Raw genomic sequence first — 17393 nt, 5'->3', positions numbered from 1 at the left:
TGTGTATTACATTTTATTTGAGTTAATTTGGTGTGTTTCACCCCCAGCTGCTGGATGAGTGTTGACACGCACTTGCTCTATATTGTTCATGGACCCGTAATGGCAGCTTTATTGGTAAGGACGTTACTTGCTATCAACATTGTAATAATTATTTTAAAAATGCTGCTAACCTGCACAGAACAGAAGTTTCTGTACTTTGAGTATTTTGGTCAAAGAAGTATCTGGAGGTTTTGTGCATTCAGTGTTACGAGGACAGGTTCTCAATACTTTGCAAAAGACAAGTCCTGTAAAGGGACGTCCCAGTAAAGAATCAGATCTCGAGGCAAACAGCATCACTGACCGCTTTTGAAAACTGGGGCGGTCGCGCTCTCCCAGCATCACGTGTTTGTGACAGATGTGGTGCCTTTATGTGACGCCAGCGAGGCATTCAGCTGGGCCTTAGCTGGGGTGAGCTGAGCGCAGGCTGGTCGCTCGGCGTGAGTTTTACCAGTCACTGAACTGGTATGGCCCAAAGGTAGGGAGCTAAACCAGTGCAGGGAGGGGACGGGACTGGGCTGTCTGTGCAGGAGGACCAGATCCAAAGTGTAGCTCGGCAGTGAGCGTACGCAGAGCACCTTGTGTGGTGCCGTTTGGCACGGTAGCCCTGACCTTCCTGAAAGGTGCAGAAAGGGTTTTGTTCGACCCAAGCACACCCCAGTGTGTCACCCAAGATGCACTTTCAGCTTTTGAGCTGCCTCTTGCTTGCGAACATCCACGTGGACGTACCTGCAGTAATTACCTCGGAGATCAAACAGTTGGGCAGTGAATACTGGGAACGCCTTTGAATAGAGAGACAGCTTTCCATCTAATAGCTGAAAATCCTGAAAATCTTTCTGCCCTTTCTTGAGAAGCAGTCGTGCACATCAGCAGTGTGAAGAAGCCCGTTCCTCCCTGCCGTACAGGTAGTCTGCTGTTCCTGCAGAATCACGTCTGTTGTGGGTTTACTGGTTCTTGATTGCTTCTGCTGGTGTGGTGCCAACTAACTTCTAGGAGAGGCCATTCAGCCTTTGTTCTTGTCACCGTGCTCCAAGTCTGTACATCGTAGCCACAAAGAGAAAAGGAGGGACTGTTTTTTATGGAAAAAGAGCAATCTTTAAGTGTTTTCAAAATAAGGCATTACAATTTATGGCTTGTGCTTATGCCATTTCCAGCTTTATTCTTCTTGTGAACGTCTACAGAATGTCCTGCATGATTTGCTGCAAAAATCCCGTAGTGACAGACTGACTCAGAAGAGCTGAGGATTTTTACCTTTGTAAAGTCTTTTTTCCACTTTTCACATTTCCTTTCAGAAATTCCAAAAGTGAAGGTTAAGCAGAGTGAGTAAAGTCAGAGTAGGATGGAGAATAAGGTTCAGATTTAATGCTGAAAGGGACCTCAGAAGTCATTTATTATTCATTTTTTCCAGTAGAGCACAAATGTAAAACAGCTGAAAGGTCTCTCAGTAGTTGAGAAGTGATGAAATGTATTACCAAAGCTTACTGATTCATTTTTTATTGTTCTGAAAGATTCAACTGAAATTTCTCATCTATCTATGGAATTTGGGCTATTAAAATATCTATGTAAATTGTGCTTATCTATGCAACTTACATACCTATTTTAAAAAATCATCTGAAAAAGAAGTCTACTGAAGTTCTGAGGCGTAGGTGCCTGGTACTACTGTAGCAGAGTGGAAAAGAGTGATCTGGGTGCCCTGGAGAGAGAGAAGGTCTGTGATACCTGGGATGTCCCCAGGGTCATTGTCGGCCTGGGCCGGCCCTCCCCGTTCCTCCGCAGGCTCTCGGCACCAGGAGCTGGCCGCGAAGCCAGGCTCACGGCAGCTTTCCGTGGGCTGAGCACTCCCAGCTGGACCAGATTTCCAGGAGTGACCAAGGAGATGAGATGCTGAGCTCCTTGGCATCGCTGGCTGTAAGGGCCGGGGTAAAAAGCGTGTTAACCGTTGCCCGTGGGTCGTGTACCACGGGGTCCGTGCCGTCTGGGGGAGGCACGGGGCACCCCGGGGTGTTCCCAGGAGCAGCCTGGCCCCCCTGCTCGTACTCAAGCCTGCAGTATTGGCCCATGTAAGCTGGAGCACCTTCCTCGGAGAAGCCGTGTGCCCCAGAGGTCCCGTACGGCCGGGGACACGCTGGGGCTTGTCTCGCCTGGCTGCGGACATCCTCGGTGCGGGTGGAAGCGAGGCGCCTAGGTGACCTCCAGGCACGGACGTGGTTCTCCTAGGAGACAGTTCGTCTGTCCCCTGTAAACTTGAGACACAAAAAGGAGATGAATCGTTCCCTGGAAATCCTGAATTTGCCCACATCAGTGTCAAAACAGCCAGTGCTTCCAGATGTGATCCCTGCCTGCCCAAACATCCGTCGGGCTTCCTAAGGGAAGTGTGTAGAGCAGCTTCACATCTCTTTTCTGCAGTCATTCAAGGTGCTTTCTGGGGCCTGGCTCCCAAGGAGCTGGCCTGCTATGAGCCACGATAAAGCTAGAAAGTTAACGCTTTACTGCCGTGTATGTGCTCTGTGGTTTTATTGTGAATGTCTGTTTAATCTGAACGCTTTCACCTATGGTGGCTTTGCTTTTGCAGGTCAATTTTTTCTTTTTGCTCAACATTGTTCGAGTTTTGGTGACAAAGCTGAGAGATACCCACCGTGCTGAGTCCAACATGTATATGAAAGCCGTCAGAGCCACTTTAATCCTGGTGCCCTTGCTAGGAATTCAGTTTGTTATTATTCCTTGGAGACCAGAAAACCGACTCGCTGGAGAAATATATGATTACATCATGCATATATTAATGCATTACCAGGTATGTTATATCGTGACAGCTCTGCTTAGGTGAGATGCTTGCTGTGAAGTTAATTTAGCCAAAGATGCTGTTGCTGGTTGTTTTGCCCTGAAACTGAGCATGACCCTGGGTTTGCAGTTCTTTTCCAACCACTTTCACACTATTGGATTATCTGCCTTTGCACGAGTAGCACTGCTGCATAAAGACCAACCACAAGATAGGGGAAATGATCAAAAATGTAGCAAAAATGATCAGATGGCACTACTTCTAAACTAAGGAGAGAAAACTGAGATCACAGAGGGCTTTTACATTCCAACGTGATTTCTGTTGAAGTGCTCAAATTGACTGAAACTGGTGCTGTGAGGTCAATATTAAAATTAGCCATGTATGGAAACCATTGTACAGAGGGAATGCCAAGACACAGAAGAAAAGACTGAGACAATGGATCTTCATTTAGGAGTTAAAATTCCATTATTAGTCAGTTTAAATTAAAATATAAGACTGACATTTTGATTTAATAAATGCTTTGAAAATACAGCGTCATTCAGTAAGTCTGGTTTGTTGGCTTTTAAAAACAAAACAAAACAAATCTAAATGACTTTAAATGCTTGGTTCTCTGCTCTACTGACTGTAATATATCCAGTCCTACATAGACTCGGAAAGGCAGATTGCTAAGGCATTTGTGAAAAGTGGTCAAGAGGGGTGAGCGCAGTGACCCGCTTCTGGTTTTCTTTCATACAGGAGCTAAGTGCAGAAATTATTTCAATGTTGTAGTAAGAAAACAGCTTAAGAAAAATCAGTGGTGCTTTTTCCTTAAATGAAGTGATAAATAATGCTACCAAAATCCGTGCATCCTGTCATCTTAGGTTGTATTTTCTGTTTATCTCCCTTACCCGTTCAGAACTAGGGACATGCACGCTGCTGTACGCGTAGGATAACTGATGTTATGGGTCTGCTTTTGCAGTGTGTGCCGTCTTGTGTTACAGTTCTGCTTAAATGGAGTGAGTGTTTCTTCTGTTGTTGCCTGTATTGTCGTTTCCTGATCTCAGTGCCTACAAAGGAACATCTCCAACCAAGTTCTCTGGTGACAAGCTGCTTACAGTTTTAGCAAGTTAGGATAAGGCAGAGAGTTACAATAATCGTTTTACTCTTAATTAAAACATCTTTCAAATCCTGTGAGAATTACAAAAAGGATGTTAATTGTCTTCATTGAACAATCCTAGTTACGGTCGTTACGCACCGATGTGTGGGATTAGGGGAGGGAGGGATCCAAGGAGGCAGAGTTTCATCTCCGATGGGTTCCTTCTGCCCCTGTCCCCATCATCGGGCACGGGTGTCCCTCCATGGCTTGTTGGCCCCGATTGACCCCACCAACACCTTTTGTTCCGTTTCAGCAGTGGGGGTGGCGCTGGGGACACCGGTGTGGGCACGAGGTGGGGGCTGCCCGTGCCCCACTGCCGCTGTGCCCGGAGGCCACCGGGCATGCGGAGGGGCGACTCCCCGCCGAGGGCTGTCCGGAGCCGGGGCAGCAGTGCAGGGGTCACAGAAGAGCTCTTGGCACCTCTGCCGTGTCATCCCCACGTGCGTCCCACCGGCACGTACAGCTCGGCCGGGCGGGAGGACGGGCACTTGTCCTGCGGGCTGCAGTGGGGATGTGGTGGCGACGCTCCCTTTTCCACTCAGAGCAGATTTTTAATGGTGTTCTGAAATAAACCTTCTTAATCCTTTCCCAAGCACTCCTAGTATGCATCTTTAAGGCAGCCAGCTCTACAGTCACTCCTCGGGTGCTCTTTTTCTCCTAGGCCTGATGGCGTCATTAGCAGGTGCTGTATTAGCTGTGCAACCGCTCCGTTTCCCCGCTAGCGATTGCGCTCCCGTCGCCCACAGCGCAGCCTGCCACTCCATAAACTGGCAGCAGTCTGTTAGTTTTTGCGTCCCGTGGCATGTCAATCATATACAAACAGGCATCGTGGGTGAAATAGCAATTATTTTGGTGGAAAATATAATACATTCTCCATTTCTGCACTGGTTAGACAATTTCTTAGCCTTTTTCTAGAACAGTTTTTCAACAGCACATCAGTGCTTTAAGTGAGCCCTGTGCTTTGATGTATTAGTTACATCATCCATGTACACAGAAGTGGTGCAAACAAGCACTGCAGTCTGTTGTAAAAATCAGAGGGTTGAAGATGATGAATGAGAAAGAATTTGTTCCCACAAGAAACGGTAGAATGCTGTTTCTTTCAGAGAATGGTTTTCCCAGTTGAAAAGCAGCACATCGAGATGTCACGTGCTGGGTTTCCTCTGCCGAAGTCACTTTTGAATTGTCCTGCTTTTTTTTGTCTACCCCTCCTCGCACATGCTTTTCTGTGTTCATATTTGAAGTCATGGCAAATTACAAGTTATGCATTAAATAAAATGTATCGGGGTAGAATAATTGCCAAAATTCAGGTGGTCATCACCTCTTCAGACCAGCCTGTGTATCTCTAATGTATAAGTATTTTGTTAAAACAGTTATTGCTTACCCTGCGTTTGTGGTCCAAAATATACACTTGAGAGTCCAAGACATTTTACAAAGTGTTAGCTGCAATTTAGCTGGTAATCAGTTAAATGAGGGTTTATAAGAAAGATACAGCTGTAAAGCTCTTCAGTGCAGCCCTTGGGAACACAAGCTATGGTATTGCAGTTTTTCCTCAATTTCACGAGCTGCCATACGTTTAGTTTATAACAACTGCTTTAAATAATTTCTAATGAAGGCATTTGGCTCCCAGTGATGCTGTGTAATGCTGTTTTAGTGAGCGCAAGTGCAGTCAGGACATGGGCCAGTGTAACTACATGATTCTGAATGGCAGGTCCCGCGTGCAAGAATTTTCTCTCTTTTTCACACTGTCTCACCTCATGTTCCTGCTTTGGCCCTGTTCGATACCATAGCAGCAGTGAAATATTATCTGAACAAAAGAATTAAATTAATTTTAAGCCATTTAGGAGCAAGTTGTGATCTGCAATCTCTCTTTTATTCTGCCCCTCTACCTTCTAACTCACCTATTCTGGTGGTTTTTTTTTTCTCCCCACTTGTACCTCTTTTCACATCCCCCCCATCCATTGTGGTGCCTCACATACAAGTTCACTTATCCTGACATGGGGTTCAATTTAAAGCCTTCCTGGGGCAGCTGGACTCTCCTTGGCCAACACGTTTAACTGGGGCACTGCACCCTGACGAACCAGTGGCAGCGCGTAGGACGCAATCCCTCTGCCGTCTCTTCAGCAAAGTCAGTGGCAGTGGGGTAATCCTCTGTGAGCAAAGTATCTTATCGACCTTACATACCATTTAATTTTCCTTCTCTAGGCCTCTTGAACAAAAATAACTTCATAGCCAACACAGATGATCTATAAATGCTAGTAACATAGGAGAAAATGGTAAAACGTGTTGAAAAGACAAGACTCAGTGTAACAACCTCACTGTGAAAGAGGGGGAGGTTGGGTGAAGTGTCTGTGATGCAGAGGCAGTGGATTAATGTTTTTATCTTGTATCCATCGAGTCCAAATTTCCGAACAACGCACAAAAAATTAGCTATTCTGATTTCTAAGCTCTTTTCTTTTCCTTTCTCTTAGGGCTTACTCGTGGCAACCATATTCTGCTTCTTCAATGGCGAGGTAAGCGTGAGAAATATGGCAGATGAACAGAACTTGGAAAAAGTCACCGCGGGTTCATTAATGCCGAAATGAAGCGTGTTCCACCAAAACTCTGAAACCACACCAGGTGGCTCTTCGCTGTCTGTGCACCAGCAGCAGCGTGTTGCTGAAAGCTCAGCGCAGAGCGTGTCTGCGTGGACGACCCCGAGCGTGGCCGTTGCAGAGCGGGGGGCTCCGGAGGAGGCGCAGGCGCGGGCCTCTCCCCTGCCACCTGCGGTTCTGAGGCAGAGGTCCGGGTGAAGAGCAAAAGGCTCTGCCCGCTGCCCCGGCTGGGCGGGAGGCAGCCCAGCACCCCGTAAGGAGCAGTGGGATCTCGGGAGTCGGTCCTGGAGAGCCGTGTGCCGCGTCCCGCCCCAGAGCCGAGGCCGATGCCGTCCCCGGCCGCACTGCCGGAGCGGAGGAGCCTGGAGGAGCGCAGACACTCTCGCTCCTTGGAGGATTAGCGCTGGCCTTTCTAAGGTCAGTGTTTCTCGCGTAGCGACTGAGAAACAAAATCCCTCGAGGCAAAGATGTCTCCCCTTCTCTTGCAGCTGGGTCAGTATTTCATGTACCTGCAGCTGGTTTTAGGCCCACTTCACGGCCTTTTTTCTTTTTACAAAAAAAAATAGCAGGTTAAATACGTCAAGAGCTATTTCCATTCTTACAGTAAGCCATTTTCCAAAGATGGTTAGCAGAAAAATGCTTTTTCGATACATCAGGAGCATTCAACTGTAGCGAATAAACCACCATATACCTTAGCAAAGCTAGGAAGTCCTTTAAAAAGTTAATTTTGAAGCCAGAGCAGATGAATTAGATACAGAGCAAGCTTTGTGATGCTGACACTCAATGTGTCAACCTGGAGAGGTATCAGTGCTCCTGTTTATCCCTGTATGTTATTCGAAAGTAGCAACTCCCAAGCAGTGACACACACACTGGTGTTTTAATCGTGACTTGAGGCAAGTTATGTTATTGACGGAGTGCTACTGGCTGCTTTGCTAACTTTCAGGATGGCAGAGTGTATTAAATTCTGCCACTGCTTGCCGACATCGCTGCACATTTGCCTCTGGCTGCCGCCCTGCAGAAGTGCACACAGAAATGCACAGTGCCGAAGAGTAGAGGCCTCCCACTGGAATTCTGTATTGCGGCTTCTCAGGAGACACAGAGTGGCAAAACATGAGCAGCTGGTGACACCAGACCCTAACACGAAATGATAGCTGTGAAGATCACACCACAGCTCCTGGTTTCATGGGCCCAGTCAGGCAAAGCTGGAGAGATGTGCAGCTCTCTTTTTCCATCACGTTTCCGTCTGCAGGCTGCTGCCATCTTTGTCCTTCTCCCTTACTGTCATCACCTTCTGGAACAGTCCAAACTCCATGCCCTGGAAACACAGACAGAGTTCTGATTCCCCCTGGTAGGGAGGACCTGGCGTGGAGAAAGATGAGACCAGCCAGGCAGTTTCTCAAACATCCTCTCCCCAGGCGTGCCTGCATAGCGGTGTGCGAGCAATCCTCTGGGAGTCCTTGCTTGCCCCCAGACCATGTGTTACCCCAGAGTCCTGGCCTTGAACATTGCCTTCTTCGTTCTCCCCGGCGTCACGCTCCATTTTTTTCAGATTAGATTGTGCAAAACATATTTGCTTAATGTTTTATAGCTTTAGTGTGAAAGGTCAATTACTCTGTAATTCTCCAACTCTAATGAGAACATACGGATTTGTGCCTAGATTAAAGGCTGTAGCAATGCTAAGAAGGAGGAAAGGCAGCAAGAAAATGCACTGAAAACGTCAAGTAGCTTAGAGGCTGTTTGTTTCTTAGATGTTTCATCAGATAGCCCTGATTCCAAAGTATTTTTGGCAATGCCGCAGTGTCAGAAAAGCATATCCACCTTTACAACTCCAGGAATACAATTTTCAGCAGTGACTATATCTGGAGCATCTGCTTGCCAACATCGTGGCAGACCGTATGTATCATTTAATTCAAAACTAGATTGCGGGGTGTGAATGAGTTTACCTGTCATATGAACTAACCTGTATTGTGCAAGGCAGACTGAAAGCCACGTTCTAGGAATGAAAATGAGTCTAAAATAAATACACAGCTCTTTTTTTGTTCATTAAGTATTGTATTACACTGAATTTAGAATTCAGAATAAATATCTTTGGATTAAGAAAATACACCATATTCATACATGATATTCAGACGTCCAACCTCAGGGACACGCTGGGCTTTGTGGAGTTCTGCATCGACTGAGCTGATGTTAGGCAGCAGCAGTGGCAGCCAGGCGTTCCTTACGTGGGACTGAAGATGCACAGTGTAGGTCCAAATCGTGAGTAACAGCAATAGTCACCGAGCCCCTAGCTGCCTGAGAAAGCCTTTTGACGCATCTGGCAGCCCGCAGGAGAAAGACCTCTTCCTTGCAAAAGGCTCTTGTCTGGATACCCGCTTTTGGTTCTTGAGTGGCCAGCGAGCCATCTCTGAGGGGACCCATCTGGAAAGGTGGTGCCCACAAGGAGATAAACATTAATCTGATACTGGAATGTGGCTTCCAGGTTTGTACTCTGTTGCTCCCATAAGTAATCGCATGGATGGAGTAACGACCTCCTGGTAGTGCCAGACTGCCTAGGGATTAATGTACTGCAGCCCTTGGTGGAGTGGCTGATCAGAAATGCTCCTCAGTGTCAGGCAGTAAGAACAAACAGCCGTGGGGATTCGGGTTTCCCAGACATGTTGGGAGTGATTTTTGTGGGGACTTTTCACCATTACACCCATTTTCAGAATTGTTATATCTGCTTCAGACTTGCAGACTAACATGTCAATGGCAGGGATGCTGCAAAAACTCTCTCATTATTTTCTTATAGGAAATTTTATTTACTAGACAGTAAGGGAAGCATTTTTTAGAGTTTCCCACTGAGGTGGGCAGGGAGTCAAAGATGGCACCTCTCTAATACGGACTCGAGATGGTTTGGTGCTACTTGCATCAGCATATTACCAGTAAACATCAGGCAAGTTTATGTACTAGAGTAGCTGGGCTGGGCTGTGCCAGAGGACAAGGTGGAAGGGTTATGACCCCTTTCCTCCGAGTCCCATTTGTTCCTACGGTTACACAAGGTGTTGATGTATAAGGCTCAAAACCTAGCGAGGAGCAGCTACAGACCAAGATGGTACTAGGTCCTTCCAAAGGGAGCACTGGTGTGAGGTTGGCTGCCCGGGAGAGCTAAGCAGAGGTAACTTCCCCCAGCCTTGCTGTGCCCTTGCAGCAGGACACAGACCAAAGCCACAGTCTGCTCTTCAGTCGTGGTAGGCGATCGTTTCCAGGCTGCTGTATACATCTGCTGTCGTAGAGCTCAAAATTGTTTCTTATGAGAAAATTCAGTGTGGGGAAAGGAGATTAATTTTAGTACCACAGGAGCCTGGATACAATGGGATTTACTTTTTCCTACCGGAACATTGAACTTCAAGGCTGAAATACATGAAGTTTAGCCAGGACAAACAATGCTAAACTCAGTACCACCTGACAGCAGTTTATATTGCGTTCGTCGCCTACCGCCTCACCAACCTCGCTTCAGTACCGTGAGCCCAACTGTAGAAAGAAATGTAAACATAGTGATAAGAAGCTGGACTGGTGATGAACACATAAACAACGGATTTGTTTTGGACTTCTAAAATGACAGATCTTCTTGTGCATTTTCATATAAAATCACAGTGTCCAGCAGCGCTGTAGTTTCTCCGTCCAACAAAAACAGTGTTGTACAGATGATACAAGGTCTCTGCAATAGTCGGCTCACCAGACCAAATTTCCAGGCCTGAGATTGCTTCTAGACTGCAAGGCTGGCCAACAGAATGGAAAGTCTGTTTGGAAAAAAAACCAGCCGTGTATCTTGTGTGCCAAAGAGGCATGAAAGGCTAACGGAGAACAGAGAAATCTTTAAAGACCTGAAGAGCAGAGTGAATAAACTCAGGCTCTTGATTTCTTTAGACTTTACTTTCTTCCATCTCCTGTCACAGCAGAAAGCATGGCAGGCATCGCTTGCCCCTCCTGGTCCCCAGGAGCCTCCGTGGTTGTTCATACGTCGTGGCTGTGCGTGTGATTTTCAGTAATGCTGCTTACACCTTTAAAATCCATGTCTGAACAGTTTTAGTTGGCACTGAGTAACGATCATCTGAGATCCTTGGAATCATGGCAGAAGTCTAGATTAACACGTTGTTTTACTCAAGTGCAGCAGCTTGTGCTATCCATTCTCCATTTGTGGCTGGATTCTTGTACAGGCCAGCAGTTCAGAGAATAAAAACACAGCTGCTTTGACCTTGTGCTCTGCTCCATGGAGCCTTTTAAACCTGTAGAGTGGCACTTCTGATCATGGGCTGTACTGGAAGGGATGTGCCTGTTCTCTCCCTGGCCATAAATTTCAGTGTCAGTCCCTTCTGAGAAGAAAACTACAAGCTCCTCACAGCAGGCTTTGTAAGACTCATGGAATCACAGAATGGGGTGGAAGGGACCTCAAAGACCCTCTAGTTCCAACCCCCTACCACGGCAGGGACACCTCCCACCAGACCTGGTTGCCCAAGGCTCCATCCAACCTGGTCTTCAGCACTGCCACGGATGGAGCATCCACAGCTTCCTGGGGCAACCTGTTCCAGTGTCTCACCACCCTCAGGGTGAAGAACTTCTTCCTTGTATCTAATCTAAATGACTAGACTTAGTGACATTGTTCTTCCCCTTTGGTTAACCATGTTATCACCCCCAGACCTGTGGTTGTCCTGGTGTCTTGTTAGACTCCAGTTCAGCCAAGAGCAGTTTGAGAGCTCAGCAGGAGCTCATCACCTCCACAGGAGCTCTTAACTATTTCCAAATGAAAAGAGCTCTTAACTACTTTGTCTTGAGCTAAACAGTAGCAAAAAAAGAGCTAGTACTAGAAACTGGGCATGGATATCGTTTTCAGTTAGTTTTAAAGGACTAGTCCAGCAAGTGTTTGTTTACTCAAGAAAGCGGTCGTACCAAAGTCAGTGCAAGTGCTTGCATGAGGAAGGATTTATGGCATCAGTCCTCATACCTTGGCTTGCATCTTGGATTAAAAATAAAAAGCCAAATCAGTTGAACTATCCATTCTTGGCATGCTGCATAGTCCCGCTGTACACTCAGTAAGCATCTCAGATTCACAGCAGTTCCTTAGGAAGCCTTGTCCTTGCGTGACATGAAGCAGCTTTCTTGCAGGCAGCTGTGGGTGGTGGGTAGGTGACATTTTACTATGTACATATCAATAGAGGGATGAGAATTGTGGAGACTTGGTAAATGTGAAAGTCATTCAGATTCGTCTACAAGAATCAAAGATGCTGTTCTGCAGAGAGCTAGAGAGTGACTGCAGGCTGCTGCCTGATCAAAACCGACCTGCAGCGTCCACCTCAGGAGGAGCACAGCAGCTCTGGGACACTGCTGTCACCACGGTGCCTCGCCTGCGCCTGCCTTCCTCTGGGGGGGTGTTCACAGCAGATTGTTACGGCAAACTGCTCCTGTCCTCAGATATTGCTGGCTGGAATCGCTGATCTAAACGAGCAGAGCCAGGGTTTGCCCACTCCCCGCTCACGTCTCAGCGCTTCCTGGCAGGACTCGATAGCTTAAGTCATATCCTCGTGCCGTATACAACATCACTCTTAATGTAAATGTCAAGTAAAGTATTTTATTCCTAGAAGATGGATGTCCAAAGGCTGAAACTCTCTGCTACGCAGAGGGCTGTGACCAGTGCTGGGTTTTTGCCAGCACAGAACCGGTTCTTAAGTTACCAGAACAAAGCCTCTGATGAGCTGTGCTGATGCTCCAGCAATTCCTCTCTACAAAACCAGCTCTTGAAGGGTACTTGTGCTTTGCCATTTGTGGCCGGTTTTACTGAAGGTTGAGTTTCTTCAGGGATCACCCAGTGTTAGCCGTGCCAGGGGCGAGGGTCCAGCGGCAGCATCGGTGGGCTCTGATCCCCGTCCCGCCTGCCTCTTCTGCTGGAGCAGCCTCCCGTGGGCCCGCGCCACGCCATGCCACACCATGCCACGCCGTGCCACGCCGTGCCACGCTCACCCCTGACGGGAGCAGGCGCCTGTGCCCGCTCCTCACCGGCAGCAGCTGGGCGGGCCGGGAGGGAGCTCCAGCGGGAGCCGAGCTCTGCTGCTGGTGGGGCTGGGAGCAGAGGGAGGAGAGAGGTGGGATGAACCTGGTGCGCTTACGCCTGGAGCTCTTTTCTTTTTCCTTTTCCTTTCCCTTTTCCTTTTGCTTTTCCTTTTCCTTTCTTTTCCTTTTCCCCTTTTTCTTTTTCTTGTTCCTTTTTCTTTTTATTTTCTTTTGGTTTTTCTTTTATTTTTTTCTTTTTCTTTTATCTTTTTCTTTTTCTTTTATATTTTTCTTTTTCTTTTATCTTTTTTTCTTTTTCTTTTTCCCTTTCTTTTTTTTCTTTTTCTTTTTCTTTTTCTTTTTCTTTTTCTTTTTCTTTTTCTTTTTCTTTTTCTTTTTCTTTTTCTTTTATATTTTTCTTTTTCTTTTATCTTTTTTTCTTTTTCTTTTTCCCTTTCTTTTTTTTCTTTTTCTTTTTCTTTTTCTTTTTCTTTTTCTTTTTCTTTTTCTTTTTCTTTTTCTTTTTCTTTTTCTTTTATATTTTTCTTTTTCTTTTATCTTTTTTTCTTTTTCTTTTTCCCTTTCTTTTTTTTCTTTTTCTTTTTCTTTTTCTTTTTCTTTTTCTTTTTCTTTTTCTTTTTCTTTTTCTTTTTCTTTTTCTTTTTCTTTTTCTTTTTCTTTTTCTTTTTCTTTTTCCCTTTCTTTTTTTCTTTTTCTTTTTCTTTTTCTTTTTCTTTTTCTTTTTCTTTTTCTTTTTCTTTTTCTTTTTCTTTTTCTTTTTCTTTTTCACTTTCTTTTTCTTTTTCTTTTTCTCTTTTTCTTTCTCTTTGTCTCTTTATCTCTTTATCTCTTTCTCTTTTCTTTTTCTCTTCTGTTTCCTGCAGCATATTTTAAAATGTCTACAACCGCAGGAGTTTAGACAATGCCTCTCCCTAACTGTGTGTTTCTTTAACAGGTACAAGGAGCTGTGAAGAGGCAGTGGACACAGTACAAAACCCAGTGGGGCCAAAGGCGCCGCGAGCACTGTTCCACGCGATCTACCTCCTACACTGCAACGTCGATCACAGAGGTCCCCGTTTACCTGTACCATCGTGATTCCAACAGCGAACAGTTAAATGGAAGATACATGGAGGACTCTGAACTCGTTGCATTAAAATCTGGAGAGACATCTGCCTAGCTCAGCACCAGCCGTTGCAAACGCATCATTTCTCATCCTGCTTGTGAACAGCGTGGGGAGAAGGGTGGGAGTGTGGAAGTCCAAGCTGCTGTGGGAGAGGGCACGACCAGGTGAAAGGACACGTCCTGTCCAAACACGTCAGCCTCTGAAAGCGATGGCGTAGGGGGAGTCTGACGCAGCCCTGGGAACAGCATCTCTTGCTGTGCGCTGCAGCAGGGAGTGGACATGGACCTGCCCACCAGGCCGTGTTGTCTCCACATCCCCTGATACCCGCTGTGCGAAGCGACCATCCGAGAGCAGTGACAGTGCCAGGTAGCCCGTAGCAATGGGAAGGAAAGAACCAGTACGTGGCAATTGGAAACTTTCAGCAATTTTTGCTTTCGGTACTTTTCTTTAACACTAGGTTCTGAACTTTCAGCTTTCACAAGATGTAGCTGGCTTGGAGTCCTTTACTTTTCTGCTCTCCTTTTAATGAGCTTGGTGACTTCTTAAAGGATTTTGCACATTGCGAGACAAATCAAACATGAACAGAAAAAGAGCCACTCCAAAGTATTCAGATCTTGATGATCTCCAAAGATAGCCCAAGATCTTGCCATCTCCAAAGGATAGCCCAAAATCTTACCATCCCATTACCAAGTGCATGAAACAAGTGAAGGTAAACAGACTGGTTCTTTAGGCTGCCTCACACAAGTCCTGAAGGCATCTCAAAATAGGTTTGTTTAACAGTACTGGTAGGTCAGGAATATTTACTTATAGGAAAAATTGTCACCCTGTTGTTAGTCTGCCCAGAAACTCATCATTAAGGCACAACTCTTTCACTCTGAATAAACTGTGAAATTTGTTTGGAAACAATGATTTTTCTTTAATAGCCATTCTGAGATGAATGCTAGATGAATGCTTGTCTTTGTAATAAAATTAGGGTCAAAGCAGTAAAGGATCCCAGGTAAGAAATGAGAAACTAATGTCTTAGCATGGGAAACATCTATTTTTAGAATCTAGTTGCTGTTCTGAGTCCCTAATTGTTGGAAGTGGTGATTTCATGTGTGAGTCTGTCATCAGGAAAACATGATGAATGTACAGTTTTCTGAGTAATAAGCACCTTTTATCACACATGCAAGGCATCGTTAGAGTCTCTGTGTGATTACTGAGGCAGAAATTGGGTTAGGGAGAAGCTGATGTGCAGTTAGAAGTTACAGTACTGTCACTGCGAAAGTTCTGCAAATTGCAAAAGAAATAAAATACATCAATTTCCCACATGAAGCTAATTGTAAAGAATCTGCAAGCAGTAACGCCAGTGACAAGGAGGTTTTGCAGGGCTGCGACTCCTGTGGAGTTTTATGCCTAAAATATCTGATGAATATAATGTCATTCCTTCTTGCATCTCTCTGGAAATCTGTCTTACAGATTTCAGACTCCTTTGCCTTTGGCTGAGATGTGCGTGGGCTATTTCAGATGCTGACAACGTCAGGGTACTCATCACGGTCTTTAACTTTGAAGGAAGGTGTAAAATTACCAGTCCCCATTCATTTTACCTGCTAATACACTTGCGTCCGATGCTTCCACCCCAGCCCAAGCAGGAAGGCGCAGTCAGAGGGGGAGGCAGCTGCGAGTGCCAGTGGTGACACTTGCTCACCTCAAACGTCTAAATACCAGCCCTGGCCTGGGAGTTGTGAAAATACTGCCCTGCGTGGAAGGGGAAGAGGCAGAATGCCGTCCTGTGTACTGCAGGTACCTTCATGTGGGACTTCTGCTGCTGCTGTAAAATTTCTTCTTTTCCTTTCTTTGCTTGCTCTGGTTCCATCCATGATGATTTTTGTCCTTAGCATTGCATAAGGTCTTGAAATACCATGGGTTAGACTACTCTTAAATCCAGACCTCGTCAGATGATAAAGGGGAAGAGAAAAGCTGAAATAAGGCACTTGAGCTACTTGACAGTTTTTTGAGGTAGCTTTGGAGGTCACAGACAGAGGCCCTAGCCCTGCAGGTGTGCTGAGGAGCGACCACAGGACAGTCTGTGTGCCCCAGGGGGAAACGCACTTTAGGGAGTCCCATAGAAGGAGATGATGGACTGGTCCTGCCGTGAACCCTGTCTGCTTCAGGTTCTGCTGAAGTGAGCAGACAGGTCCGTGTAGACTTGGATGAGTGCTGGAGAGCTCTGCCGTGTTCAGGAATGACTTGCGCAGTACAGTTTGGCGTAGACCTTGAAAACAGGAGACAATTTCATCCTTAGCAGTTTGAAACCGGTTTTAAACATTGTGTTCAGCCAGGCTCAGTTTTTCCTTCACGGGCACAGCTAGACCCCAGGCTTCACTCTTCATTTGTAACTTTTAAAGGGGGGTCTCTGTACATGTCTGCCTACGCGAGTCACCGTCTCACTGGAGAAGTCCCTTCCAGAAATGAGCTCATGAGGGGTGGGTGTAAACCTGGCTCTATGAGAGGGGACTGAATTCATGGCATCCGTACATGAGGCTGGCGCTGAGCTACTGGTGCTGCGCCCGTAGAACAAGAGAGAGGATCTGGGGAACGAGAACTAACTGTCCACTGGTGGTGCAGGTCATTGCGTCATGAATCCAGTGGAACATTTACAAGAAAGCACAATCCTGTGTGTTTGTTCAAGCCACACTCCTGTTTTTCAGACTTCAAGGAATACGAAGGTGGTTATTTTTTCAGGCAACAGTATTTCGCGTATTGCTGTTTCGACTTCTGCTGGTGAACAATGGGAAGTGGAGGATTTAGTCATTGAAGACCTTAAGGTGGCTCTGCTATGGATGCTGCATTTCTGAATAGCTTTGGGGCACACCACCCACACTTCCTGGAGAACCCCAGAAGGCATTCGTGGATTCTAAAGACACAAAGGAGCTGATTGTAAAAGAATTGGCGTAATACAGAGAGCTGAATAACGAACGTGTTGGTTTTGATAATGTACATGTTTACGACATGTAAGTACAAGTCAGTTTACAGCCTGTTACGTTCATGTGGATGTTCAAAATGGAAATGCTTTGCCATTCTAGTGGTCGTTTTCTTTCTTCACTGATGGTATTTTCTTTCTCTGTTCAGTGGAATGCTCTGAAAAGCCAAATTCAGGGTCTGGGGTTTAGGCTCTTGCTTTGAGCTTCAGGTGGTGGAAACACTGTGTGGTTGGTTACATCGGTGCTTGTGTCAGCTTTGGTTTCACTGGAGTGTTGGTGGTTTGCAGCCACTAAGAATTTGGCCTAACATACATACTGAGTGGGGTTGGCATCACCCTTGGGCTTTGCAGGAAAGGCTGTGGTTTACAGGTACTTAATAATTTCTAATCACAATATTTTCCAACAGAAAATGCTATTTTTCTTCATCTCAGGCTGGTCTGGAATGTTGTCATTGCACACATAAGGTAGATTCCACTTCTCTGCTTTACAAGTAGCACCATACACTAGTGACGGTAGTACTGGGAATGCTGATATGACCTCAGTAGTTACAGTGTCTTGGCAGTAGGGTGTTCTGTCAGCAGCGTATTTCACAGGAACAGCACTGAATCGTTAATGTATGAGTGCCTCAGAAGGTAGGAAAGGAGCTGACACTTGAATCAGTGGATTCAGGGTGTCTTTTAAGAGGAACCCAACCTGACATTAATCACCGCTGCAGTACCTGTTCCCTGTCATACACCACACCCAA

The 17393-nt window shown here is 46.0% G+C and overlaps 1 protein-coding gene across 1 annotated transcript in view; it reads left to right on the top strand.

Annotated features, from left to right (window-relative positions):
* The window catches only part of CALCR (calcitonin receptor), a 57932-nt gene extending 44193 nt beyond the window's left edge, over positions 1-13739 (top strand). The window contains exons 9-12 of the mRNA XM_086468196.1: positions 48-114; positions 2609-2827; positions 6416-6457; positions 13518-13739. Of these exons, the coding sequence (XP_086324322.1) occupies positions 48-114; positions 2609-2827; positions 6416-6457; positions 13518-13739 (550 nt within the window). The remainder of the gene's footprint in view (positions 1-47; positions 115-2608; positions 2828-6415; positions 6458-13517) is intronic.
* The last annotated feature ends 3654 nt before the right edge of the window (positions 13740-17393 follow it).

This window comes from Leptosomus discolor, chromosome 7 (assembly GCF_034619465.1).
Source record: "Leptosomus discolor isolate bLepDis1 chromosome 7, bLepDis1.hap2, whole genome shotgun sequence".
NCBI lineage: Eukaryota > Metazoa > Chordata > Aves > Leptosomiformes > Leptosomidae > Leptosomus > Leptosomus discolor.
This window is presented reverse-complemented; position numbering and strand designations above follow the sequence as displayed.